The 24238-nt window shown below is 39.8% G+C and overlaps 1 protein-coding gene across 1 annotated transcript in view; it reads left to right on the top strand.

Annotated features, from left to right (window-relative positions):
• bt (projectin protein bent) overlaps positions 1-24238 on the top strand; it is a 237117-nt gene that overhangs the window by 99279 nt on the left and 113600 nt on the right. The window contains exons 37-56 of the mRNA XM_070090071.1: positions 1970-2111; positions 3520-3822; positions 5031-5312; positions 5607-5770; positions 6123-6270; positions 6497-6626; positions 7270-7469; positions 7564-7691; positions 8631-8781; positions 10128-10297; positions 12644-12773; positions 13008-13171; positions 15131-15266; positions 15580-15707; positions 16551-16704; positions 16901-17041; positions 18469-18633; positions 18906-19045; positions 19866-20028; positions 22884-23008. Of these exons, the coding sequence (XP_069946172.1) occupies positions 1970-2111; positions 3520-3822; positions 5031-5312; positions 5607-5770; positions 6123-6270; positions 6497-6626; positions 7270-7469; positions 7564-7691; positions 8631-8781; positions 10128-10297; positions 12644-12773; positions 13008-13171; positions 15131-15266; positions 15580-15707; positions 16551-16704; positions 16901-17041; positions 18469-18633; positions 18906-19045; positions 19866-20028; positions 22884-23008 (3264 nt within the window). The remainder of the gene's footprint in view (positions 1-1969; positions 2112-3519; positions 3823-5030; positions 5313-5606; positions 5771-6122; positions 6271-6496; positions 6627-7269; positions 7470-7563; positions 7692-8630; positions 8782-10127; positions 10298-12643; positions 12774-13007; positions 13172-15130; positions 15267-15579; positions 15708-16550; positions 16705-16900; positions 17042-18468; positions 18634-18905; positions 19046-19865; positions 20029-22883; positions 23009-24238) is intronic.

The following is a 24238-nucleotide window of genomic DNA, read 5'->3' as shown; positions in this document are numbered from 1 at the left end:
GATATGACTAAAATGACGCAGTTTAATTCCGCTCATTATGCTGTAACTACTATGGACAAAGCAGTTACTCTACAGTGACTGGATTGAATATATTAAGCTAGATCTAATTTGTATAGATCCAGACTCATGCAGGGCGTGACTGTCTTGTTTTATAATTAAAGACAAATGCTTCTCATTTCTTAGGGGATGGAATTGAGAAATTTTCCAATGAATTCTCAAGATAAGCTTACAGATCTGGGACAGGAACTTTGGTAAGCAAACTAACGCGTGTAAAATAATGCAACATATTTAAATTCTACGTGTTATTTAAATTCTGGGTATTATGATCACTACACTCCCGAGGGTTACACTGCCATTCTACCTCTCAGAATTTTGCACCCCAACTACCTTTTGTAGCCCTTGAAGATAAACTGAAGTGCGAAAGACCTAGAGCTAGTTTTTTTTTCAATCCCTTAGTGGCTGTCCGGTATTCGATTCTCATTACCTTACTCCTGAAGAAGCATTGCGTAATAATCACTTGTTGGTAATATGAGAGTAAAAACACACCAAATCAATTGCAAAAACGTTTCATGCAACATCAGGCATGATCAAGTACATCCACATCACTTTGTCTTCAGCAGAAACTATAAGAGACAGTGCACACACTCACGACAGAATAAAAACAGTTATCTCAATCGTGCACCACTTTTATTCATTTGTTTCACTATTTTGATTTGCTAGATATACGTGGCCATCTGTTCCGTTATGGCCCATGAAAAATTAATAATAATTTGTTATTAAAGTTTCTTGTATTTTTTTTTTGTCGTAATCCCCAATGATTTTATTTCAATGACGGTGTGGAAACTCCAGACTGGATTATGGAAATATTTCAATTTAAAAAAAAAAAAATAGGGCATTTTCTCAACGAGTAATTGTTTCACTTTTGAAATATATATTTTTTTATTTAATTACTGTCTACTAGACAGAACTCACATAATTGTTACCTTATATAACTGTACATTAGTTAAAACTACGAATGTACACTAGACAGGATTATTAATTTCCATCAGCCAGGAATCGTACTGAACGATAGATAAGACTGTGACTACAATAGACAAGACTACTGCAATACTAGACAATACTCGTATAACGGGTACTATGTTTTTATGCACTAGACATATTTCCTGCAACTGTAAGTTGATATTATTGCAAGTGAATGTTGCTCCTCTAGAAGTGTAGTGTTGCTCATTCAAGACAAAGACCCGTGTAAGAGGTCCTGGTTGAGAATGTGTTGTAAATAGCTCATTATTCTGTACATTACCGCTATACTTTGCCTCTTGTTTTGGTTGCTAGATTATCAGATTGGTAAGTAATTAACACACTAATTAATGAGAGAATACAGCAGGTTTAATATAAATTAATGCCTTTATTCTTTTATATAAAGGTAGACTAAAATTAAACGTAACCATTTAACTTGTCGCTTAATTTTTAAAATAGTTTCTTGAATTGACATTAAACTGAAGATAAATTACCAATTGAATTGGACGAGATAGAATGAATTTCATTTGTTAATCCAAAGTACTAATAAAATAAATTTTAACCCAAAGACTACAAAAAGAAGACACAAATAAATACTATATTTCCACGTAAATCTACAAATAATATTAATAATTTTTAAAGAGAATTGAAGTCAACAAACTCAGTTCTCCTAAACTGAGGCGGTAACTAAACTAGAAGTGAAACAATTTTCCCTTTATGCTTAAATAAATTTCTCTGTCAGATAACTCCCCTCTGAAGATAGGAATAAAATTATATCAGCCTCCTTACCAAAACTATCACTAAACCATTGCCCGTCAAGATCTGGTTTCCTTTTAGTAGCGAGTAGGCTAATTTTCTGCATCGTGAGGGAAGAGCTGACTCTCCCGAACAAGGATCCTGACAACGATTCCTTCAACAGCTGGTTCAAGGAGTGCTCTGCCTATCCTCACAGGTGGGACCGGAGACACAGGAGTTCACCGTGGACGGACTGACGCCCAAAAAGAAGTACAAGTTCCGCGTGAAGGCCGTCAACAAGGAGGGAGAATCAGAACCGCTGGAGAACGATGAACCCATTTTGGCTCGCAACCCCTATGGTAAGTCTTCAAACTTTGCAGGATACACCAGGAAGTGACTATTGGCGAGTAGGTTTTAAATGCGGTTTTAAGGGCCCCCTCGTGTAATCGATAGGCTTTAAACCCTGTTAATCAGCCAACCATTCTATTTTTTTTAGATACTTGATTTTACTGGAAGAGTTGTTATCCTACCTCATCTTCTTAAAGACCAGCTCTATGGTATACTAACTCCCTCCCTAACACCTAGATACCTACTTACTGTTAGGTAAACAGGGACAGCACATGTAGGAAAACATGTCCAACGTTTCCACACGTGTGCAAATCAAAGCGTGCCATTTGAGCGACAAGGTTAACATTTGTCAGACCTCAATGTTTCCACCGTTTCATTTTAACACCTGTTCGACTTGCTCTTCCTCATTTATTACACCAGTCAAAGTTCCCCTCCTCAGCTCGTTTACACCTGGCAGATCCCTTCCCATCAAATCCAGTTGGTCAGAACTCCCCGCTGCTGACAATTGTCTGAAGTGTTTGACAGGGAAATTTGAGAGAGAGAGAGAGAGAGAGAGAGAGAGAGAGAGAGAGAGAGAGAGAGAGAGAAAAAAAAAGAAAGAGAAAGCGAGCTCCACTGGACCATACGATCCAAAGGATCGTATGGTCCAGTGGATTAGGGCGTCATGCGTTTTCGCCCACCATGAGGCAGCCAAAGCAGCATGGGTTCTAGTCCTTGGCTAGTGCAGTGTTGTTATTGATATATATATATATATATATATATATATATATATATATATATATATATATATATATATATATATATATATATGGAGAAACAATGCAGCAGGCCTACTGGCCCAAACTAGGCATGTCCTTTATTTTATTTTTCCCCTTAGCAGTTTAACCTTCAAGAAGCTATTTCTAAGCCTATATAAGCATCCACTGACCCTTAAATCGATCTTAAAGCCACTTATGTCGAAATAATGGCTGCAAGGCGACAAATCAAATATAAATAGCAGACACTGCTTTCAGGAAGCTAGACTCCTGGCTTTCGTGCCCTTCTCATTTCTAGAAGGACCCTTAAAACGCCATGAAAATAAGTAGTAATCCACTTGGCCGACAGTAGTAAAAGGGAACTATTCCACAATTCCCTTGAACGAGGAAAAAAGTAAGCATCTACTGTCATTCACTTCACTCACCATTAATTCTCAAATATATCACCAGAGCAACCGAGGCAAATTTCTTAAATGATCTTATGAAAAAGGAGGTACAATTTTAGACAATGTGTGTGTTTATATTACACCCAATATATTCCTATCTATCTTGTACTATATTGACTTGTTTGATAAGTTTTCTAATCTCCTTTCTCTTTATCTTTCTGAGCTGAAAAGAGTACTTCTTATAAAGTTAACGTTTGCGTTAACTTGTGTTCCCACAGACGAACCATCCCGCCCCGGCAAACCTGAGATCATTGATTACGACAACACGATGGTTGTGTTGCGGTGGACTCCACCAGAGAAGGATGGTGGCCGCCCCATCACTCACTACCACATTGAGATGAAGGACAAACTCTCGGTGGACTGGAAGGAGGTAGTGCAGACTAAGGATACCAACTGTGAGGCTCAGGTGCCCGGCCTTAAAGAAGGAACAGTGTACAGCTTCCGTGTTCGCGCTGCCAACAAGGCAGGTGTTGGTGAGGCCTCTGAGCCTACCGACAATCACCTCTGCAAGCACAAGAACCGTGAGTCATATTAATGCATTCATTAATACATTGTAATGACTATATCATCGTACACGCCTCATATTCACCAAACATTTGCTTAGTGTATTTTTTAGAGTTACTTAGTATGTGATGTGATGTGATGCAGTTTCAGTGCATCACATAACAAGGCGCATTGATATTGTGCTCAAGTCATTGTTAATAGTGATTTTATTATAACATATTTTCGCTTTCATTTAACATTATAAAGAAGTCTTAACAGACTTTTAGTTGTGAAAATAAAAAAAAAGTCTCGAACAGAATGTTTATCATTCCTAGTAGGATAGTGGAACGCTGTCTACTGTATATATTACCTGGAGTTTACCTGGAGAGAGTTCCGGGGGTCAACGCCCCCGCGGCCCGGTCTGTGACCAGGCCTCCTGGTGGATCAGAGCCTGATCAACCAGGCTGTTGCTGCTGGCTGCACGCAAACCAACGTACGAGCCACAGCCCGGCTGGTCAGGAACCGACTTTAGGTGCTTGTCCAGTGCCAGCTTGAAGACTGCCAGGGGTCTGTTGGTAATCCCCCTTATGTATGCTGGGAGGCAGTTGAACAGTCTCGGGCCCCTGACACTTATTGTGTATGGTCTCTTAACGTGCTAGTGACACCCCTGCTTTTCATTGGGGGGATGTTGCATCGTCTGCCAAGTCTTTTGCTTTCGTAGTGAGTGATTTTCGTGTGCAAGTTCGGTACTAGTCCCTCTAGGATTTTCCAGGTGTATATAATCATGTATCTCTCCCGCCTGCATTCCAGGGAATACAGTTTTAGGAACCTCAAGCGCTCCCAGTAATTGAGGTGTTTTATCTCCGTTATGCGCACCGTGAAGGTTCTCTACATTTTCTAGGTCAGCAATTTCACCTGCCTTGAAAGGTGCTGTTAGTGTGCGCAGCAATATTCCAGCCTAGATAGAACGAGTGACTTGAAGAGTATCATCATGGGCTTGGCCTCCCTAGTTTTGAAGGTTCTCATTATCCATCCTGTCATTTTTCTAGCAGATGCGATTGATACAATGTTATGGTCCTTGAAGGTGAGATCCTCCGACATGATCACTCCCAGGTCTTTGACGTTGGTGTTTCGCTCTATTTTGTGGCCAGAATTTGTTTTGTACTCTGATGAAGATTTAATTTCCTCGTGTTTACCATATCTGAGTAGTGACGATTATATCAGGAGCATTTTCCCCCTCCCACAGTAAAGCCACGTATCGACCGCACCAATTTCAAGTCAGTGACCATTAAGGTGGGTCGCAGCCACAAGTGGGCAGTCGACTACATTGGTGAGCCTGAGCCTGAGGTGTTTTGGTCCCGCGGTGAGAACATCCTCTCTAACACGGACAGAATTCACATCGAGAACACCGATCACCACACCGAGATCTCCATCACTGATGCCACCAGGAAAGACGCCGGTCTTTATACCCTCAAGATCGAGAACCGCAATGGTCAGGACAGCGAGACTGTAGAGCTCGTGGTTCTTGGTGAGCATCAGTAATTGTTTTAGCTGTTCATGCATCAGCTTAGATACCTAACATCACACCAAGATTTATATAATTTCAGGCCGAGCGTCTTAAAACTTAACCATTATTGACTGTGCACCTACTTTTAGTAGCGTTGAAAGATATTTCTAATAATTCACCTAATGAATAATTATAGCCAAAATGACTTTGCTTGGCCTAGAGATTTTACATTTGCTACTGAGTTTAAGATTACATATGATAGAGACACTTGTGGTAGGATCTTCAATGGGAGCTAATGAAAGGTGTTTGCCACAGGGAAGCCCAGCAAGCCCAAGGGTCCCCTGGAGGTATCCAACATACACGATACTGGCTGCAGGCTCAAGTGGGAGAAGCCTGACGACGATGGTGGACTGCCCATTAAGGAGTATGAGGTGGAGAAGATGGACTTGGCTACTGGCAAGTGGGTCAGATGTGGCAAGGTGCGTCATCCACTTTATTCTTTTTCTCTTGAGTTAAACTATTTAAAGCACCGCGCTTAAACTAAAGTAAATTTTACGTCAATAAACATAAATTGTCTCAAAATTTTAATCGCCCGAAGTTCGCTGGGCTGCACATCTTTCGCCTCGTGCGTATCCTCTACTTCTAATTTTATTTCTCGCCGGACTTTCTTTTTTCAAGCTCTGTTTTTTATTCAATTTCATTCTACTCTGTCTTCATTTCTGAAACTAATATTGTTTCCTGAGTGATAACCACCGTGGCGTGGGGAGGGTGCCCCGTGCCCTAGCCCAGCCACGGTCCCGAGCCCTGAATGACATGCTTCCCTCCCCGTAGTGCCCCGGAGCTCTGGCTCCTCCATACTTCAACGTGGAAGGTCTGGAGCCGGGACACCAGTATAAGTTCCGCGTCACAGCTGTCAACGACGAAGGTGACTCCGATCCGTTGGAGGCTGACGGTGCCATTCTTGCCAAGAATCCCTACGGTAAGTCCCTTTCCCCTATGTCTTGTGCTGCCTATCCCACATTTCAAACCAAACTTCACAAAGTACTTGTAGAAAAAAATGATAACGCAAGAATTGTTTTAACGACATACAAAAAAAAAGACAGTTGAAAAGTAATGAAGGAAAAGTTTCTCTTAAAACTGTTATCATCTGCAAAAACAAAAATGTCATTTATGCATTTTAATCACATGTACCTCTTGACCCTCAGATGTAGCCACGGCTCCTGGTCGACCAGAAATAGTCGACTATGACAACAAATCGGTGGATCTCAAGTGGACTGTGCCGGAGTCGGATGGTGGAGCTCCCATCATGAAGTATATCATCCAAAAGAAAGACAAGTGAGTCTTTAGTGCTGATACTGTTTTTCCTTAAGTCGGGCTGAGTGTGTATATATTTTGTGGAATATATATATATATATATATATATATATATATATATATATATATATATATATATATATATATATATATATATATATATATATATATATGTATATATATATATATATATGCAAAACAACCACTCTAAAAGAATAGAGAAATTCCAAGCGCTTTCGTGACTACTCACATTATCAAGGAACTATGAAAGTAAAGCATCCAAGGAAGCTATATAAGGGGTCTGGCCAGCACCTCACTATCAGACCCCACAACAGTTAAACACCTGACGCGCGCCGACCCAACTTGGATAGGTCCTTTGCACAACTCACCCACAAACTATTCTACCCAAGAAAATTCCAAGCGCTTGGAATTTCTCTATTCTTTCAGAGTGGTTGTTTTGCATATTCTGAAATCACCTGTTTACTGTGATCTTATTGCATATATATATATATATATATATATATATATATATATATATATATATATATATATATATATATATATATATATATATATATATATATTGTAGTGTGGAACATTGCTTTGTTGTGGGGCAAAATGAGAGTAAATTTACATAAATTTGTCCCTTTCCCGCCTTCTACAGGTTCATGCCAGATTGGGAGGTGGCTGGAGAGTTGAAGCAAGACGTGATGCAGCCACTTAAACCCGGGACACCCGTGGAGAGCAAAGTAGTCGGACTGAAGCACAGGGCCGAGTACCAGTTCAGGGTGATCGCCGTCAACAAAGCAGGCAACTCGCCCGAGTCCGAGCCTACTGACTATCACCTCGTCAAGCACAAAGCCTGTAAGTCTCCGACACTCTCTTCAAATGTTTTTCCTAATATATTTCCATCTGTCTGTTAATGATCCTCCTCTCATGCTTCCATGATCTCCAACAGTGAAGCCACGAATTGACCGTACCCACTTGAAGCAGACGACCATCAAGGCTGGCCGCAATGTTAAGTTTGATATTAACATCGAGGGTGAGCCGGCGCCGTCTGTGCAATGGGTGCTCAAGGAAGCAGAGGTGAGAAAAGACGATACACGGTATTTCTTAGCTCTCAGATTCTGTGGCTCTTAAGGCATCAGATAAGGTTTTAAATCCTCAGAGTTTCAGATTTAATATTGATGGACTTTTGTAAGATAATATCATTGCTCAAAAAATAATTGAAAAATCAGGAGATTTGCATTTACTGGACGGCTTGCAAAAAGATAGTGTCTTGTGGAAAATATACTTATGTCCAGTTTAGGACATTTATTAAAGGAAATTTTTAGCCACGAATGGCTTCCTCAGTCCTATTGTTAGTTATCGATCCTAATATTAGGTCTGAAGAAGTCATTCGTGAGCGAAACGTTTCCTTTAATAAATGTCCTAAACTGTACATAAGTGTGTTTTTCCACAACTTGTTGGACTCATCAGACTAGTTCTCAGATAGTGTCTTCACCAGCTGTTAATCTCAGAGTAATTTGATTCATAGTCAACTTGATGGAAATCCTAGAACTAATTTCTGAAGCTGACAGGTTTTTCATTTTATAATTTTAGTTTGGTGAGCATTTCTTTTAGATAATTAAAATGTTACGCAGAATCAGTCTATAGCACAATGCATCAACATGTGTTTTTCATATAAAGGAAAGTATTACTGTACATTAATTAGAGATGTATCGGATGTGAAAATTTAGATATTCGCGGATGCGGATGTGTATGAGGATGTCTTATTTCGTGGATGCGGATGTAAGACATTGTGCAGATGTTCCGCGGATGTTGATGCAGATATAGGAAATTGTGCGGATGTTCCGCGGATTCGGATGCGGATGCATATGCGGATATCTGTTTGTAGTAAAGTGCAGATGCAGATGCGGATGTAAGAAATTGTGCGGATGTTCCTCGGATGCGGATATCCGGTACATCACCAACATGCATGCTTCATATAAAGGAGAGAACATTATTAAAATGAATGTATTTCAGGTGAGGGATAGTAACATCGAGATCATCAACGTGGATTACAACACTAAGTTCAACATGGTGGACGCTAAGAGGAAACAGACGGGTACCTACAAGATCATTGCCACCAACAAGCACGGCAAGGACGAAGCCGAAGTCGAAATCGTTGTCCTCTGTAAGTCGCCATATTGGCCTTGACTCATATTTCATCTGGATGAGCAGATCACGGGGTTGCCACAGGGTCAGTAAAACAGTGGTATAAACCTTGGTAAATGATACCGATAAAAGGGTTTAAAAAACATGTGAGCAAACACTAGGACATATTTATTAGAAAACGTTTCGGTCCTGAGACCTTGATGAAGGTCCCAGGACCGAAGGTTATTCTAGTGTTTGGTCAATTAAGCAATGAGAAAGGCTTGTCAGCAACAAGAGGTGCCATGATAGTCACTAGGGATAAGGGTGCTACTGTTATGTAAAATAATTTCCTCTAGGGATCACAGGTTATTGTGGGTTTATCAGATAAAAAGTTATCGTGAGGTCACTAAGTTACTGATATGTGCTTAATTTGCATTTAAAAAAATTAACCTATTCAACAATTATTACATTCGTCCTAATTGCTACTGGATCTTAGATGGTACTAAAATTTAATGTATGTTGCACTGTTATTCTTGGTTATCGTATATTAATTTATTTTTACGTATAATTAACCGATAGTAACGAAATTATAAAAAAATCTATAAATGAACTGCTCTACACATGGATCCATATATCGCACTGTCAACAGGAAGGAAGTAAATAAGACACAATATTCTTGTTGTAGCACATTGTTGATGAGTGTTTTATTTACCAGCGACTGTATCAAGGCACATGTATAGGAGTTGGAGGTGAAAGAATTTAGTCACTTGTGAGTAGAGAGCAGAGTAGGTAAGGTTAGGTGATCGTAGTATCAAGTTTAGGGACAATAAGAATCACCAAGACTTCAGAGATTATGAATGATCCAGTTTTGATTAATGTTAGTAGTTGTGGCTATTACTGCGGATACTAAACATAACCTGCTGCGATGGTCACCTTCTTTGATGATGTCTTGCCTCTAGGAAATTCTTAAGGCAATTCTCAGCGTTTCGGGGTAGAGTGCATGTGGTCTAGTGTACCCATTCCTCAACACCTGCACCGTACTCTCTTCAACACTTCCTGCACGCTCCTCAACACCTGCACCATTCTAAACGCACTCCCCACAACTCATTGTTATCGTTTCCCATATAACATTCCCCTTAGCATGCACATAACACTTTCCTTATCACTTGAACCAAAATCTCGTAAATACACCTGCAACATTCCTCTTCACCTTCACCATACTCTCCTCAAAACCTGCGACACACTTTTCTAAACACACCTGTGACTTTCATCGCCGGTACCACACTCTTCTCAAGACCCTACAACACTCCTCAACACCTACACCACACTTCTCAACACACTTGAAACACATTTCAAGTCATCTATTAACTGGGCTTCTTTCCTCAGCTGGTCCTGGGAAGCCCAAAGGTCCGCTGAAGGTGTCGGATGTGACGAAGAAGAGCTGCAAGCTCAAGTGGGACAAACCCGATGACGATGGTGGCAAGCCTATCCAAGAGTACTTGGTGGAGAAGCAGGATCCCACTACAGGCCGTTGGGTGCCTGTCGGCAGGACCAAGGTACGTGTCTCATACACCAGTCAACGGTAAGTTCTTGCAGGACCAAGATGTGTGTCTCACACACCAGTTATTGGCAGGTTCATTAGTGTTCCTACAGGGCCAAGGTACGTGTCTCGCACACCAGTCACTGGTAGGTTCATTAGTGTTCTTGCAGGACCAAGGTACTGTCTCGCACACAAATCATTGGTAGGTTCATTAGTGTTCTTGCAGGACCAAGGTATGTGTCAAACACCAGTTATTGGCAGGTTCCGCAGTGTTGCTTTTAGCAGAATGTTTGATTCGATATCAGATTTAAAGCCAACCGAATACACGTAGGTATTAAGGGTGCATGGAATCTTGACAGCAACCGCCAAAGTTACTGTATTCCTAAAATAAACTTTCGATATATATTCGCTGAGAAAGACACTCCTCTCGATGTTTATTACCTTAGATGTTTAGCGTGTAGGCACAAAAAATTATGTCCATATATTTTCAGAGTTGAATAATTCAATAATAATACTCGGAGTTGAAACGAGAGGTTTTTATTGCTTGACATGCTGTTGGAGAGTGAGAAACTTAACATTTATTGAAGAGCTTCAGAGAGACCAGTTAACCTGACTTTAGTGCTGGATGTGGGAAGTACACTTCCCTCACACTGAAGGATGAGTGAGGAAGTTTCAGGAGTGTGCGAATTTTTTTGAGTGATAAAAAAGGAAAATTGAAAAATTATGTAAAAAAAAACCGCTTTCTTACCGAAAAAATAGTGCATAATTCTGGCAACATGTTGATGTAATTAGCTTGTTTCTATCATATTTCTAAGTATGATTTTCCAAAAATGTAACTTTTTTGATCTTGCTGTCATCGAAAACACATTATGGCAATTAGTGTTTTTTTTACTTTTCTTCCAAAAATTACGATTTTTATGATTCATTCTGAATACATTACACTGCAACTTCTCTGAGGACTCCATTCAAATTCAGGAAGTGATACCAGCTCAGTCGCCTGAGGGCTTTCAACATGTGTTGAGGCGAGTAACATAGTGAAATGTGGTGCGCCGTGTCCGTAGAGTTTTACAGAAAACGTAATAGTATATGTTTAACTCAGGAATAAGTTAATGACATTATTTACCAGTTTTGGCGAAAAGTATTTATAGTATTGTCATGATTTTTGCACACGTTATTGAGTAATGATGGTTCTACTAGCATGTAAAGGGAATTTACGAAATTTTTACCCCTTTGTTTTTATTTATTTTTTTCCTCCCCCCAAAATTCTTAAAAAACAATAATAAACTTCAGCATTTTTTATAATGCAATTTATTGACATTTTTGCTCAAACGGTGTTAGTACCAAGATTATCTAGAACTTATCTTTCATCTGATGTCAACTAGATCATTGTACATCTTACCAATTTTTTAGAAAAGGCAGAGTTTTATGCCCTATAAAATAGGGCACTATTTATTTTTTTCTATCTATCTTTTAAGGCAAAAATTCACTACAGACACAGTGTGTAGGTTTCAAATTCTGCTTAAATCCCTATAAAAATTTCATTGAAATTGGAACAAAAATAAAAAAAAAATATTTTCCTAACACGCTCTAAAATTCAGTTCGGAAGGTTATGTGAAATGTGATGTCATTAAACTTCTGGGAAGAGAGCTATTGAATGAATAATGGTAAAGGCGTCTCCTCCATTTCTGGATGACACTACGCTGGTTGGAGACTCAGTTTCGTAAAAAAAATAACATTAACTATTATTATTATTATTATTATTATTATTATTATTATTATTATTATTATTATTATTATTATTATTATGATTAACGGAAAACAAATAATAATTATACCAAGTAAACGAACATCATTACATCAAGGAGTAAAAAATATAATAATAATAATAATAATAATAATAATAATAATAATAATAATAATAATAATAATAATAATAATAATGTATAATAATGCAAATGAACATCTACAGATGAAACTTTACTATTGTTTGAATTGCTACTTTATTTGAGATGATATTGTCATTACTTAGCTTATGTTAGTTACTTGTTGTCAGAGGCTCTTGGCCAGTTCGGTGTTTGTATGAGTGTTTGTGCGTTTGTGTGTGTGTGTGTGTGTGTGTGTGTGTGTGTGTGTGTGTGTGTGTGTGTGTGTGTGTGTGTGTGTGTATGTGTGCACGCGCGAGTTTGAGGGTAAGGGATGCAAATCCTGGATGTGATGTACCTGGTATTTACTAACACAACTCTACGGAGTTTTATTACATGCTATCGCATGCCTCTGTTTTTGTTGTTATTGTTGTGGGATACTGGCAGGTGATGCGTTCGTCTGTGCTACTTGTATTGAAGTGTTTGTGTGGTGGTTACAGGACTTGACCATGGACGTGCCTGGCCTGCAGGAGGGTAAAGAATATAACTTCCGCGTGAAGGCCGTCAACGACGAAGGCGAGTCCGAGCCCTTGGAAACTGACCACTCTACCCTCGCCAAGGATCCCTATGGTATATATTTATATGCTTTTCTTTCCATTCTCTCCATTTTTGCTGGTTCTTTATGTCCAGATTTATTCAGTTAGCTTTTGTTACTGTTCTTTATCTATCTAGTTTTCAACTCCATAAATACACTCGTCCCTCTTCCTGCATATATGACCTCAGCTCAAGGCACTACTGTAAGTGCTTTCTAGAGCGTCGTCGCTTACAGTATCTCACTCCACGTCCTGCCTCGTGTCTCCACAGGCCCCCCTGGAAAACCTGGCATTCCAGATATCTTTGACTGGGACGTGGACCGCGTGGATCTCAAGTGGGATGCACCCAAGGACAACGGCGGCGCTCCTATCACCAAGTACATCATCGAGAAGAAGGAACGTTACGGCTCGTGGGAGACAATCCACGAGTCAGAGGTAAGTCTCGTTGTATATTAACCAAGAACAGCGCTTTAGGGTAACATAACTAAGTTTAGGTCAACATGAGTCAAAGCACCCAGTCCAGTATGGGTTAACACACAATAAAGAACTTAGTACAGTATAACAGGTTAAGACTCGGCAAACGACGTAGCATAATAACGCAGGTTATCACACAAATCAGCACGAGATGGTACATTTTAACATAATATCCATTTTCGGTGAAAGTATAGTTTAACTCAACACTGGAAAACCATCACTTGAAACATGGAGAAAATACACAATAACCCGGACATAAAAGAGAGAAGCTTACGACGACGTTTCGGTCGTAAGCTTGTAAATGGTCCAAGTCGGACCGAAACGTCGTCGTAAGCTTCTCTCTTTTATATGCGGGTTATTTGTGTATTGTTCCAGTCACGGTATTGTGCCTTTTTGTTATTTATGGAGAAAATTTTGTACTTAAACTAACACAGCTATACAAATCAGCACATGGAAAAGCGAATAACACAGCAATACAAGTGTTTCTCAGGGTATGCTGATGTCACAATAGTCAGCACAGAGCAGCTTACTACGATGCAATGATAGTAAGCAGGGAATAAAATAGAAATAGTTGCATTAGTTAGAATAGACAACAATGGTTAAATGACAGGTGCTGTCAACTTTTTTCTCATGTTATTTATTGCCCGATTTTGTTTCTTTTTGGTATAGAAGCATTTTTTTATTAATTTTTGACAAAGTTTCAATAAGATCGGCCAACAAACAACTACTTAAGCCAGCACAAGGCAGCATAAGTTACCACAGCAGACAAGTAAGACATACAAGTTCATAATAAGCTTCTATTGTGGGAACTTTTCGCACTGCTTAGAACTTTATGAAGCCAGATTCATAAAGCTCTAGATAATGATACATTGTCAAAATGGACGGAAGATCGACCCTCCACCGTTACTTGCACTGAATGACCAACATGGATTTAACATTTCTTCTCTGTTTAAAATACATTAACATTAGTAACACAGGAAAACATGGATTATCATAAACTGTATAAATCGCATAAAAATATTGAATAATATAACTACACTAGTCAACACAGGGTAACATAAGTCATACTACTTATCACAGGACAACTCAGGGTAACATAGTTACACTAGTTATCACAGGACAACACAGGATAACACAGTCAACACTAGTCATCACAGGATAGCAAAAGATGGCACAGTCACACTGCACATCACTTGGCACCATAGCCGCACAGGTCATCACGTGGCACCATAGCCACACAGGTCAACACGTGGCAACATAGCCACACAGGCCAGCACATGGTAACATAGCCACACAGGTCAGCACATGACAACATAGCCACACATGTCAGCACATGGCAACATAGCCACACAGGTCAGCACATGACAACATAGCCACACAGGTCAGCACATGGCAACATAGCCACACAGGTCAGCACATGGCAACATAGCCACACAGGTCAACACATGGCAGCATAGCCACACAGGTCAACACATGGCAAAGTACTGTAGGTTACTACAGCACAAGTCTTGGTCCATCGAATAGGTAAAAGCAAAGAATTACTTAGGATATAAATGTTTTTCAACGGCCGTTAATGTACTATTATTCTTTTGCTCTTTTCTGTGGTAGCAACTGATGATATGAAGTGCTATTTTCTGCTATCTATGAAATACAACTTGCTGTTTTCGATAAAGATTTATGTTGTAAATTGAAGAAAATTATATAATGTGTGTTTTGAGTTTACAAGTTAGTAAGGTTCATCATAAAGCCGCAACAATGGTGTATATTCTTTTGTTGAGTCAATGATTGTCTTCAGGACTGAACTATATCAGTTCTTGATTAATCTCATTCCTGACCGAAACATAAATGTATGTTCTATATTATGTGCCTTGATGCTCGCGTGTTGGCTTGCTGCCTCGGTCATGTGTTGGCTCTTTATAGGGACCCAAGACGGAGTGCCGCGTACCTGGCCTCAAGGAGGGCAACACCTACCAGTTCCGTGTGACGGCCGTTAACAAGGCAGGACCGGGTGAGCCCTCAGATCCAACGAAGCCTCACCTCGCCAAGGCCAGATTCTGTAAGTTCCTTCACAACTCTTACACTCTCTTATTTTTATTTTTATTTTTAAAGACTAATCGCTATTTTAATATTATTCATGGGGTGCATGTTTCATGTGGTTAATAAATTACAGTATCATATAAAAATTATCCCGATTTTATGCATTAAATTTTTGTTTTAATATTCTTTTCCCATATGCTGACCCACTACAAGTCACTCTTCGACTGACCTGGTCCTCTCTTTTTTTTCTGTGTTCGTAAGATTCCTTCATTCTCTCTTACTAATCACCTTTGCCCGCACTTCCTTACTGACTTTCGTCTCCTCCTCGACAGTGAAACCTCTCATCAACCGCGAGAAGTTGAAGAAAATCGTCACTCGTGCCTCACAGAAGGTGTTCCTCGAGGTGGACGTGAAGGGTGAACCTCCTCCAGAGATCTGGTGGACACTCAAAAACAAAAAAGTGAGCAGCACAACTAGTTTCGCACCTTGCATTTCTCACTATTGAATTTACATTGACAGAACTAGAGGCGCTGCCCTACCTTAGCTGTTAATGATACACGTTGTTTAACAAGCATTTATTGGGACAGCAATTCTCTCTGTGTAGTGCTTTATCAAGTCACTGATCTGCCGTTTTCAAGAACGCGTTTTATCCTTCTAACTTTGTTAGATATACACAGTTAGATAGCGTGCCTGTCTCAAGAATGCTAGTCGAATGAGCAACAAATCCTTGCATTGAATAATCCACATGGGTTTAGTGCATCATTAATAAGCTACAAACTAAATTCTTCTGCCTTCACCGTTTATCTTCATATTCTGTTTTTATTTCTTTATAAGCAAATAAAGGAATAAATATTTTTATTAAAGCAGAACACAGCCAATTACAGTGTACTATGAACTGGTGTGTGTGTGTGTGTGTGTGTGTGTGTGTGTGTGTGTGTGTGTGTGTGTGTGTGTGTGTGTGTGTGTGTGTGTGTGTGTGTATGCGTGAGTATACGACTAATAAATAGTTTTTCGCTGGACTCAGTACACATTTAAAATATACTTCAGTTAGCAATGAATGTAAATAAAATATTAGTGGATATTTTCACTGAAGGCATGAGGTAAATTAATTAACAATCATAACAATTACAATATCATACATCAATTATTTGTAAGATTTAAATGATTATCACGTTGTTAAACGCAAAGTCGTACGGTAATTTGTCTTGTAGCAAAGCTGAGAACGGTTGAGAGATCATGTCTCATTGACCATCAGGTCTACAAGAGAACATTAGAGGCTGATACAGGTTTATTGTGCTCTCAGGTGGAGACTGGAGGAAACTACATTGTCCAGGCTGAGGACTACCTCACCAAGTTCACTCTGAACGACGCCGAGCGTAGACACACCGGCATCTACAAGATCCACGCCAAGAATGACTCCGGTTCTGACGAGGCCGAGCTGGAGATTGTGGTTCTAGGCGAGTCCTCGTTTCTCTTTCGTATTTTTTCTTATCGATTCGTGAAAGGGTTCCACTTGATTAAAAATAATAATTCCTTTAAGACTTTTAAAATTAATAGATAAGGGATGTTATTTATCTCAAAGTTAGCTAGATCTCGCTTTCTTTCTCTCCTCGTGAATTAACCATTCGTTAAAATGAGTTTGTATACCTGCAGACCGCCCTGGCAAGCCTGAAGGGCCGCTGGAGATCTCGGACGTTCACAAGGAGGGCTGCAAGCTCAAGTGGGACAAACCCAAGGATGACGGTGGTGTCCCTATCGATGGTTACATCGTCGAGAAGATGGACGTCACCTCTGGTAAGTCCAGCTCAGCACTCACCATCGTGGGTGTCCTAGTTTTCGATACACTATTTTTTAACCGTTCATGGCGCGTCTCTCTGGGCTCTCAGCAGACGGAGGATCGAGCCACCACCACGTTTGGCCTGAATAACCTACGTGGGTTGAGCTCTTAACATGAATTATTACAAAACAAATATTAACAATACAATTTATTATAAGGAATTTGTTAAGTCGGTAAATATCGGAGTATTTTTCATTTTATATAATTATTTGATATCCTCGAAGGTCTACCCCATTTTAGGTATCCCTGATGGGGTACTTTTTTAGGTGTTCCAGAAGAGGTATAGTTAAGTGGTGGACAGATTTGTTTTCTTCCTCCAGTTTTTTTTAGTTTATAATATGAGAACTCAAGGCGAGTTGTGCGTTGAGGTATCTGTGGAGACAAAAAACATTTTCCATGGAGGCAAAGAAGGGAATGTACGTGATCATAGTGGTACCAACACTCTTATATGGGTATGAAGCATGAGTTGTAAATGCTGCAGCGACGAGGAGGCTGGAGGCAGTGGAGGTGTCGTGTCCAAGGGCAACAATGTATGGTGTAAATATTATGCAGAAAAATCTCTGTGTGGAAATTAGGAGGAGGTGTGGAGTTACTAAAAGAATTAGAGGGCTGGAGAGGGGTTGTTGAGGTGGTTGGTCATTTAGAAAGAATGGAACAAAGAATGATTTGGAGAAGGTATAAATCTGTAGGGGAAGGAAAGAAGGCGGGGAAGGGGTCGTCCTCGATAAGGTTGAGAGGAAGGGGCGAGGAGCTTGGAATTCTAGCAAGCATGTATGAGCGTGTTTGATAGGAGTGAATGGAGACGAATGATTTTGGGACCTGACGAACTTTTAGAGTGTGAGCAGGGTAATATTTTGTGAAGGGATTCAGGGAAACCGGTTAGCCGGACTTGAGTCCTGGAAATGGGAAGTACAATGTTTGCACTTTAAAGGAGGGGTTTGGGATATTGGCAGTTTGGAGGGATATCTAAACTGTCGTATCTGAGCACCTCTGCAAAGACAGTGATTATGTATGAATGATGATGAAAAAATGTTCTTATTTTGGGGGTTTTTCTTTCTTTTTGGGTCACTACCTCGGCGGGAAACGGCCGACGTATTAACAAAAATGAAAACTCTCCATTCAATTGACTTGGTGCAACAACTGTCACGTACAGATGCTGTCTACCCGACTGTATAGAGACCATTCTCAGTTTTGTCTTCAGTGCAACACCTAGAGAAATCCTTTCCATATCGATTGCACGCGTGTAAAATAATTTGCAATTCACCTTTGCATTAATGTCCAAAATACCTTATTTTTTTTAAAACGCTTTAAATTAGAATGTCATTGTATATACTCTTTACATGTTTGTCTTCAAGTGTGATAATGAGTGTGTTTGTCCGTACAGGTAAGTGGGTGCCATGTGGTCGTACTGACGGAGACTCCACCGATTTCGAGGTGACGGGTCTGGAGCCAGGCAAGAAGTACGAATTCCGTGTGAAGGCGCACAACGATGAAGGTGAATCTGACCCTCTGGACGGCGATAGGGCCATCATCGCCAAGGACCCCTTCGGTATGTCCAACACAACCTCCTGTCAAACTCTTCTTGCAATAAACTATTTTCACCATTGGAAACTACCCGGAATTGGATGTTTTGGAAAAATAAATAATTTTCTTGTCTAAATTTATGCAAATTCTGTTACCAAATACCGGGAAGCTAAGCATTAAAGAAATATATAATATTCAGTTGCTGTATTAAAATTATTAGATAGGAAATGCTAAGATAAAAACTCTTAGAATAGTGTGGTCGTAGGAGTAATTAATTGTTGTTTTGACTACCCGCAGACAAGCCTGGACCTCCAGGACTGCCTGAGATCGTCGACTTCGATGAGACCAGCGTCAAGTTGAAATGGGACCCGCCCATCAGGGACGGCGGCGCCGAGATCACTGGCTACGTCCTCGAGATGAAACCCAAGAATGCTGAAGTAAGTGATTATGATTGTAGTAATAGTTGTGTCTTAATGTTTGTGACCGTGATAGTTGGTACGTGACCATGTGTGAGTAGTGAGTGATTGCTCGGGGTATTGATGGGTTGTTCAAGGTGGTGACTGTGGTGATGACTGAATATTGAAGCTGGTGACTGCTTGTAGTAGTGATGGAGTGCTTGAGGTGGTGACCTTAATGATGTTGATTGCGACTGTTTGTGAAATTGATGGATTGTTCGAAGTGGTGACTGGGTGTTCGTTATAGTGATGCAGTGTTCATAATGGTGACTGCTTGTTGTGGTGACCGAGTGTTCTTGATGGTGACTGAATGTTCGTCGTGGTGACTGAATGTTTGTGGTAGTGACTAAATGTTCATAGTGGTGACTGAATGCTCGTGATGGTGACTGAATGTTCGTGGTGGTGACTCAGTGTTAATTATGGTAACTGAATTTTCGTTATGGGGACTTGAATGAATGTTCGTGAATGCTACTAAGTGTTCATATGGGTTACTTTATGTTCGTGGTGATGACTGTTCGTGGGGGTGATGAAGTTTTCGTCGAGGTGATAAAATATTCGTGTTAGTGATGGAATGCTCGTCATGGTGACTGAGTATTGTTGATGGTGACTGGGTGCTGATGACTTAGTATTCTTGATAACGACTAATGGTGAATGGTCCGTGATAGTAACTAGTTCATGGTGGCGCCAGTATACATAGACTTGACTAAACGCTCATTGTATTACCAAAGTGTCCGTGGTAACTACACCACCTTTGCCTAGCACCTAGACAATACCTTGGCTGAGCGCACTCCCTGCATTGCAGAACTTCGTAGAGGTGGGCAAGGTGAAGGGTAACGTCTGCCAGGGACCAATTAATGGCCTTAAGGAAGGTGAGAAGTACGAATTCCGAGTGAGGGCTGTCAACAAGGCTGGTGTGGGTGAGCCTTCAGACTCCACACTACCACACACCGCCCGAGCCAAGTTCCGTAAGTACTCTAACCCTGATTCCCCTGCTAGGCTCTTCCTACTCTCAATATACCTTCGCTTAAAGTCGCTCTAGTTAGCTAGAATTATGGAGCACTGTTGGATCATCAAGGATAATTGATGTTGTGTGGAACAAAATGCTAGTGCATCAATGTACTATTTTCACTAATTTTACTGTTATTATCACACACACACACACACACACACACACACACACACACACACACACACACACACACACACACACACACACACACACACACACATATATATATATATATATATATATATATATATATATATATATATATATATATATATATATATATATATATATATATATATATATATCAACAAGTCGGCCGTCTCCGGCCGTCTCCCACCGAGGCAGGGTGACTCAAAAAAGAAAGAAAATCACCAAAAAGAAAATGCTTTCATCATCATTCCACACTTTCACCACACTCACACATTATCACTGTTTTTGCAGAGGTGCTCAGAATACAACAGTTTAGAAGCATATACGTATAGATACACAACATATCCCTCCAAACTGCCAATATCCCAAACCCCTCCTTTAAAGTGCAGGCATTGTACTTCCCATTTCCAGGACTCAAGTCCGACTATATGAAAATAACCGGTTTCCCTGAATCCCTTCACTAAATATTACCCTGCTCAAACTCCAACAGATCGTCAGGACCCAAGTACCATTCGTCTCCATTCACTCCTATCTAACACGCTCACGCACGCTTGCTGAAAGTCCAAGCCCCTCGCCCACAAAACCTCCTTTACCCCCTCTCTCCAACCCTTTCGAGGACGACCCATACCTCGCCTTCCTTCCTCTATAGATTTATATGCTTTCAATGTCATTCTACTTTGGTCCATTCTCTCTAAATGACCAAACCACCTCAACAACCCCTCTTCTGCCCTCTGACTAATACTTTTATTAACTCCACACCTTTTCCTAATTTCCACACTCCAAATTTTCTGCATAATATTTACACCACACATTGCCCTTAGACAGAACATCTCCACTGCCTCCAACCGTCTCCTCGCTGCTGCATTTACCACCCAGCTTCACACCCATATAAGAGTGTTGGTACTACTATACTTTCATACATTCCCTTCTTTGCCTCCATAGATAACGTTTTTTGACTCCACATATACCTCAACGCACCACTCACCTTTTTTCCCTCATCAATTCTATGATTAACCTCATCCTTCATAAATCCATCCGCCGACACTTCAACTCCCAAGTATCTGAAAACATTCACTTCTTCCATCCTCCTCCTCCCCAATTTGATATCCAGTTTTTCTTTATCTAAATCATTTGATACCCTCATCACCTTACTCTTTTCTATGTTCACTTTCGACTTTCTACCTTTACCCACATTCCCAAACTCATCCACTAACCTTTGCAATTTTTCTTTAGAATCTCCCATAAGCACAGTATCATCAGCAAAAAGTAACTGTGTCAATTCCCATTTTGAATTTGATTCCCCATAATTTTATCCCACCCCTCTCCCGAACACCCTAGCATTTACTTCTTTTACAACCCCATCTATAAATATATTAAACAACCATGGTGACATTACACATCCCTGTCTAAGACCTACTTTTACCGGGAAGTATTCTCCCTCTCTTCTACATACCCTAACCTGAGCCTCACTATCCTCATAAAAACTCTTTTATATTTATATATATATATATATATATATATATATATATATATATATATATATATATATATATATATATATATATATATATATATATATATATATATATATATATATATATATATATATATACCAGATAGGTAAAGCTTGCGATTTTGGCGAAAATTTGTGCATGCAATAATTTCACAAAAATCATTCTGAACCTAACGAAAAAATATATTTCATTGCGTTTGTTTATTATTAAATTATTGTAAACTTATCTAAAATATATTTAATTGGATTAGGTTAAATTAAATTGCGTTTGCTACAATAAGGTTAAGTAAGTTTTCTAAGGTTCTTTTGGTACAAAATTATTAATTTTTACATTAACATAAATGAAAAAAAAATCTTTAAACGTATAAAAGAAATTTTTTAGAAAGGACTTAATTTTAAATGAGTTCTTGCTAATTGACCAATTTTACCTATTCGGAACGATATATATATATATATATATATATATATATATATATATATATATATATATATATATATATATATATATATATATATATATATATATATATATATTATAATAATCGGATACAATACCGAACGAACAGATAGTGCATAAGGCACATAGGTAGTACAGGAGAGACAGACAATGTGGGCGACATAGGCAGTGCAGGAGACAGACAGGGGGGTGCAGGAGATACACAAGCAGTGAAACAGTCACACTGACCCATGTAGCAGACACAAAAGCTCAGTCCAGCAGACTCAGACACGCGCAACAAATGTAAAGCCGTGCAGGAGACATACACGTGCAGCAAACAAAAAGTGAAGACATGGAGAGAAGAGCAGCAGACACAGAGACGCCTTCAAAACATAGGCACATGCAGATGACATGTATAGTGTAGTTACGTGCAGCAGATAGATACTTGCAGAAAATGCAAACATGTGCAGCAGACAGATAACCTCCCCCTCAAGAAGCCACACAGACACAGTGTAGCAGACACAAAGACACAGTGCAATAGACAGATACAGTGCAGTCGACACATATAGTGTAGTAGACAAAGACACAATGTAGTAGACACACAGTGTAGCAGACACAAACACGTGCAACCGTGACAGTGCAGCAGATACACGGACACTGAACAGCAGACACATAGACACAAGATAATAATGATATACGTGCGTGTTTACAGGAAAGCCTCGCATCGACCGCACCAACGTGAAGGACGTTGTGCTGAAGGTGGGCCAGCAGTACCTGTACGACATCGATGTGATCGGTGAGCCCAAGCCAACCAACACCTGGACACTGAAGGACAAGGTAGGTCCTCCTGCTGGCCAACACCCCCCTCTAGCTGGGCATAACTGTAGGTGAAAATCGCCTGGGGAGGATGTAGGTGAGGTACAGGACCCTTTGGAAGAATGTAGGTGATGTATAGGGAACTTGTGGAAGATGTAGGTGAGATTGGGATCCTAGGAGGGTGTAGGTGAGGTACGAGGTCTTCGGGAGGATGTAGGTGATGTATAGGGCCCTAGGGAGGAATGTAGGTGAGGTAATGGGCCCTTGGGAGATTGTAGGTGAGGTATGGGGACCTTGGGAAGGATGAAAAATACGTGTGAGTGGCGTGTTCTCCTTGATGTAGTTTTGTGTGGAGTCTCTGATGTTCATTGATGTAGTTTTGTGTGGAGTCTCTGATGTTGATGTGTACGATGATGATCTGCAAAGATGGATATGAAGAGTACCGAATGAGTGAATCATGATGAGTAACTAGCTGTGGATCCAGTAGGTGTGGAGAGAGGGAGACACTTCGTAAATAATAAAAAAATCTATACTTTTATTCCCTAATGTACATTAAATTTTCAGAAGAACTTGAAGTTTGCATAATAGATCATACATGTATGAACTTTGCAACTTTTGTTTCTAATTCTTTTGTTTTTCACTTAAGTTTACATATGTTATGTTCACATTCAGTTTGTTTTATGATCTGTGCTAAGAAAGACTTGATTAATTGTTTTAACGAGGACAGTAACGATCTATTTGACCAGGATATGTAGTAGATACTACCGAAGATGTTTACCAGCTTCATTAAGATAGGTCATGTGGTAGATGCTACAGGTAGATGCTTACCAGCTTCATTAAGATAGGTCATGTGGTAGCTGCTACAGGTAGATGCTTACTAGCTTCATTAAGATAGGTCATGTGGTAGATGCTACAGGTAGATGCTTACTAGCTTCATTAAGATAGGTCATGTGGTAGATGCTACAGGTAGATGCTTACTAGCTTCATTAAGATAGGTCATGTGGTAGATGCCACAGGTAGATGCTTACTAGCTTCATTAAGATAGGTCATGTGGTAGATGCTACAGGTAGATGCTTACTAGCTTCATTAAGATAGGTCATGTGGTAGATGCAACCAAGAAAGATACTTTCTACTCTTCATTAACATGTCATGTGGTAGATGCTTGAGAAGAAAATTCAGTTACTTTGAAAGGTATCTTCATAAGTTTATTAAAATAAATATATGCGCCAGGTGATACACAAGACAACTTAG

The sequence above is a fragment of the Cherax quadricarinatus genome, chromosome 30, assembly GCF_038502225.1.
Source record: "Cherax quadricarinatus isolate ZL_2023a chromosome 30, ASM3850222v1, whole genome shotgun sequence".
NCBI classification, from domain to species: Eukaryota; Metazoa; Arthropoda; class Malacostraca; order Decapoda; family Parastacidae; genus Cherax; species Cherax quadricarinatus.
Note: the sequence above shows the minus strand (reverse complement) of the source record. Positions and strands in the feature narration are given on the sequence as shown.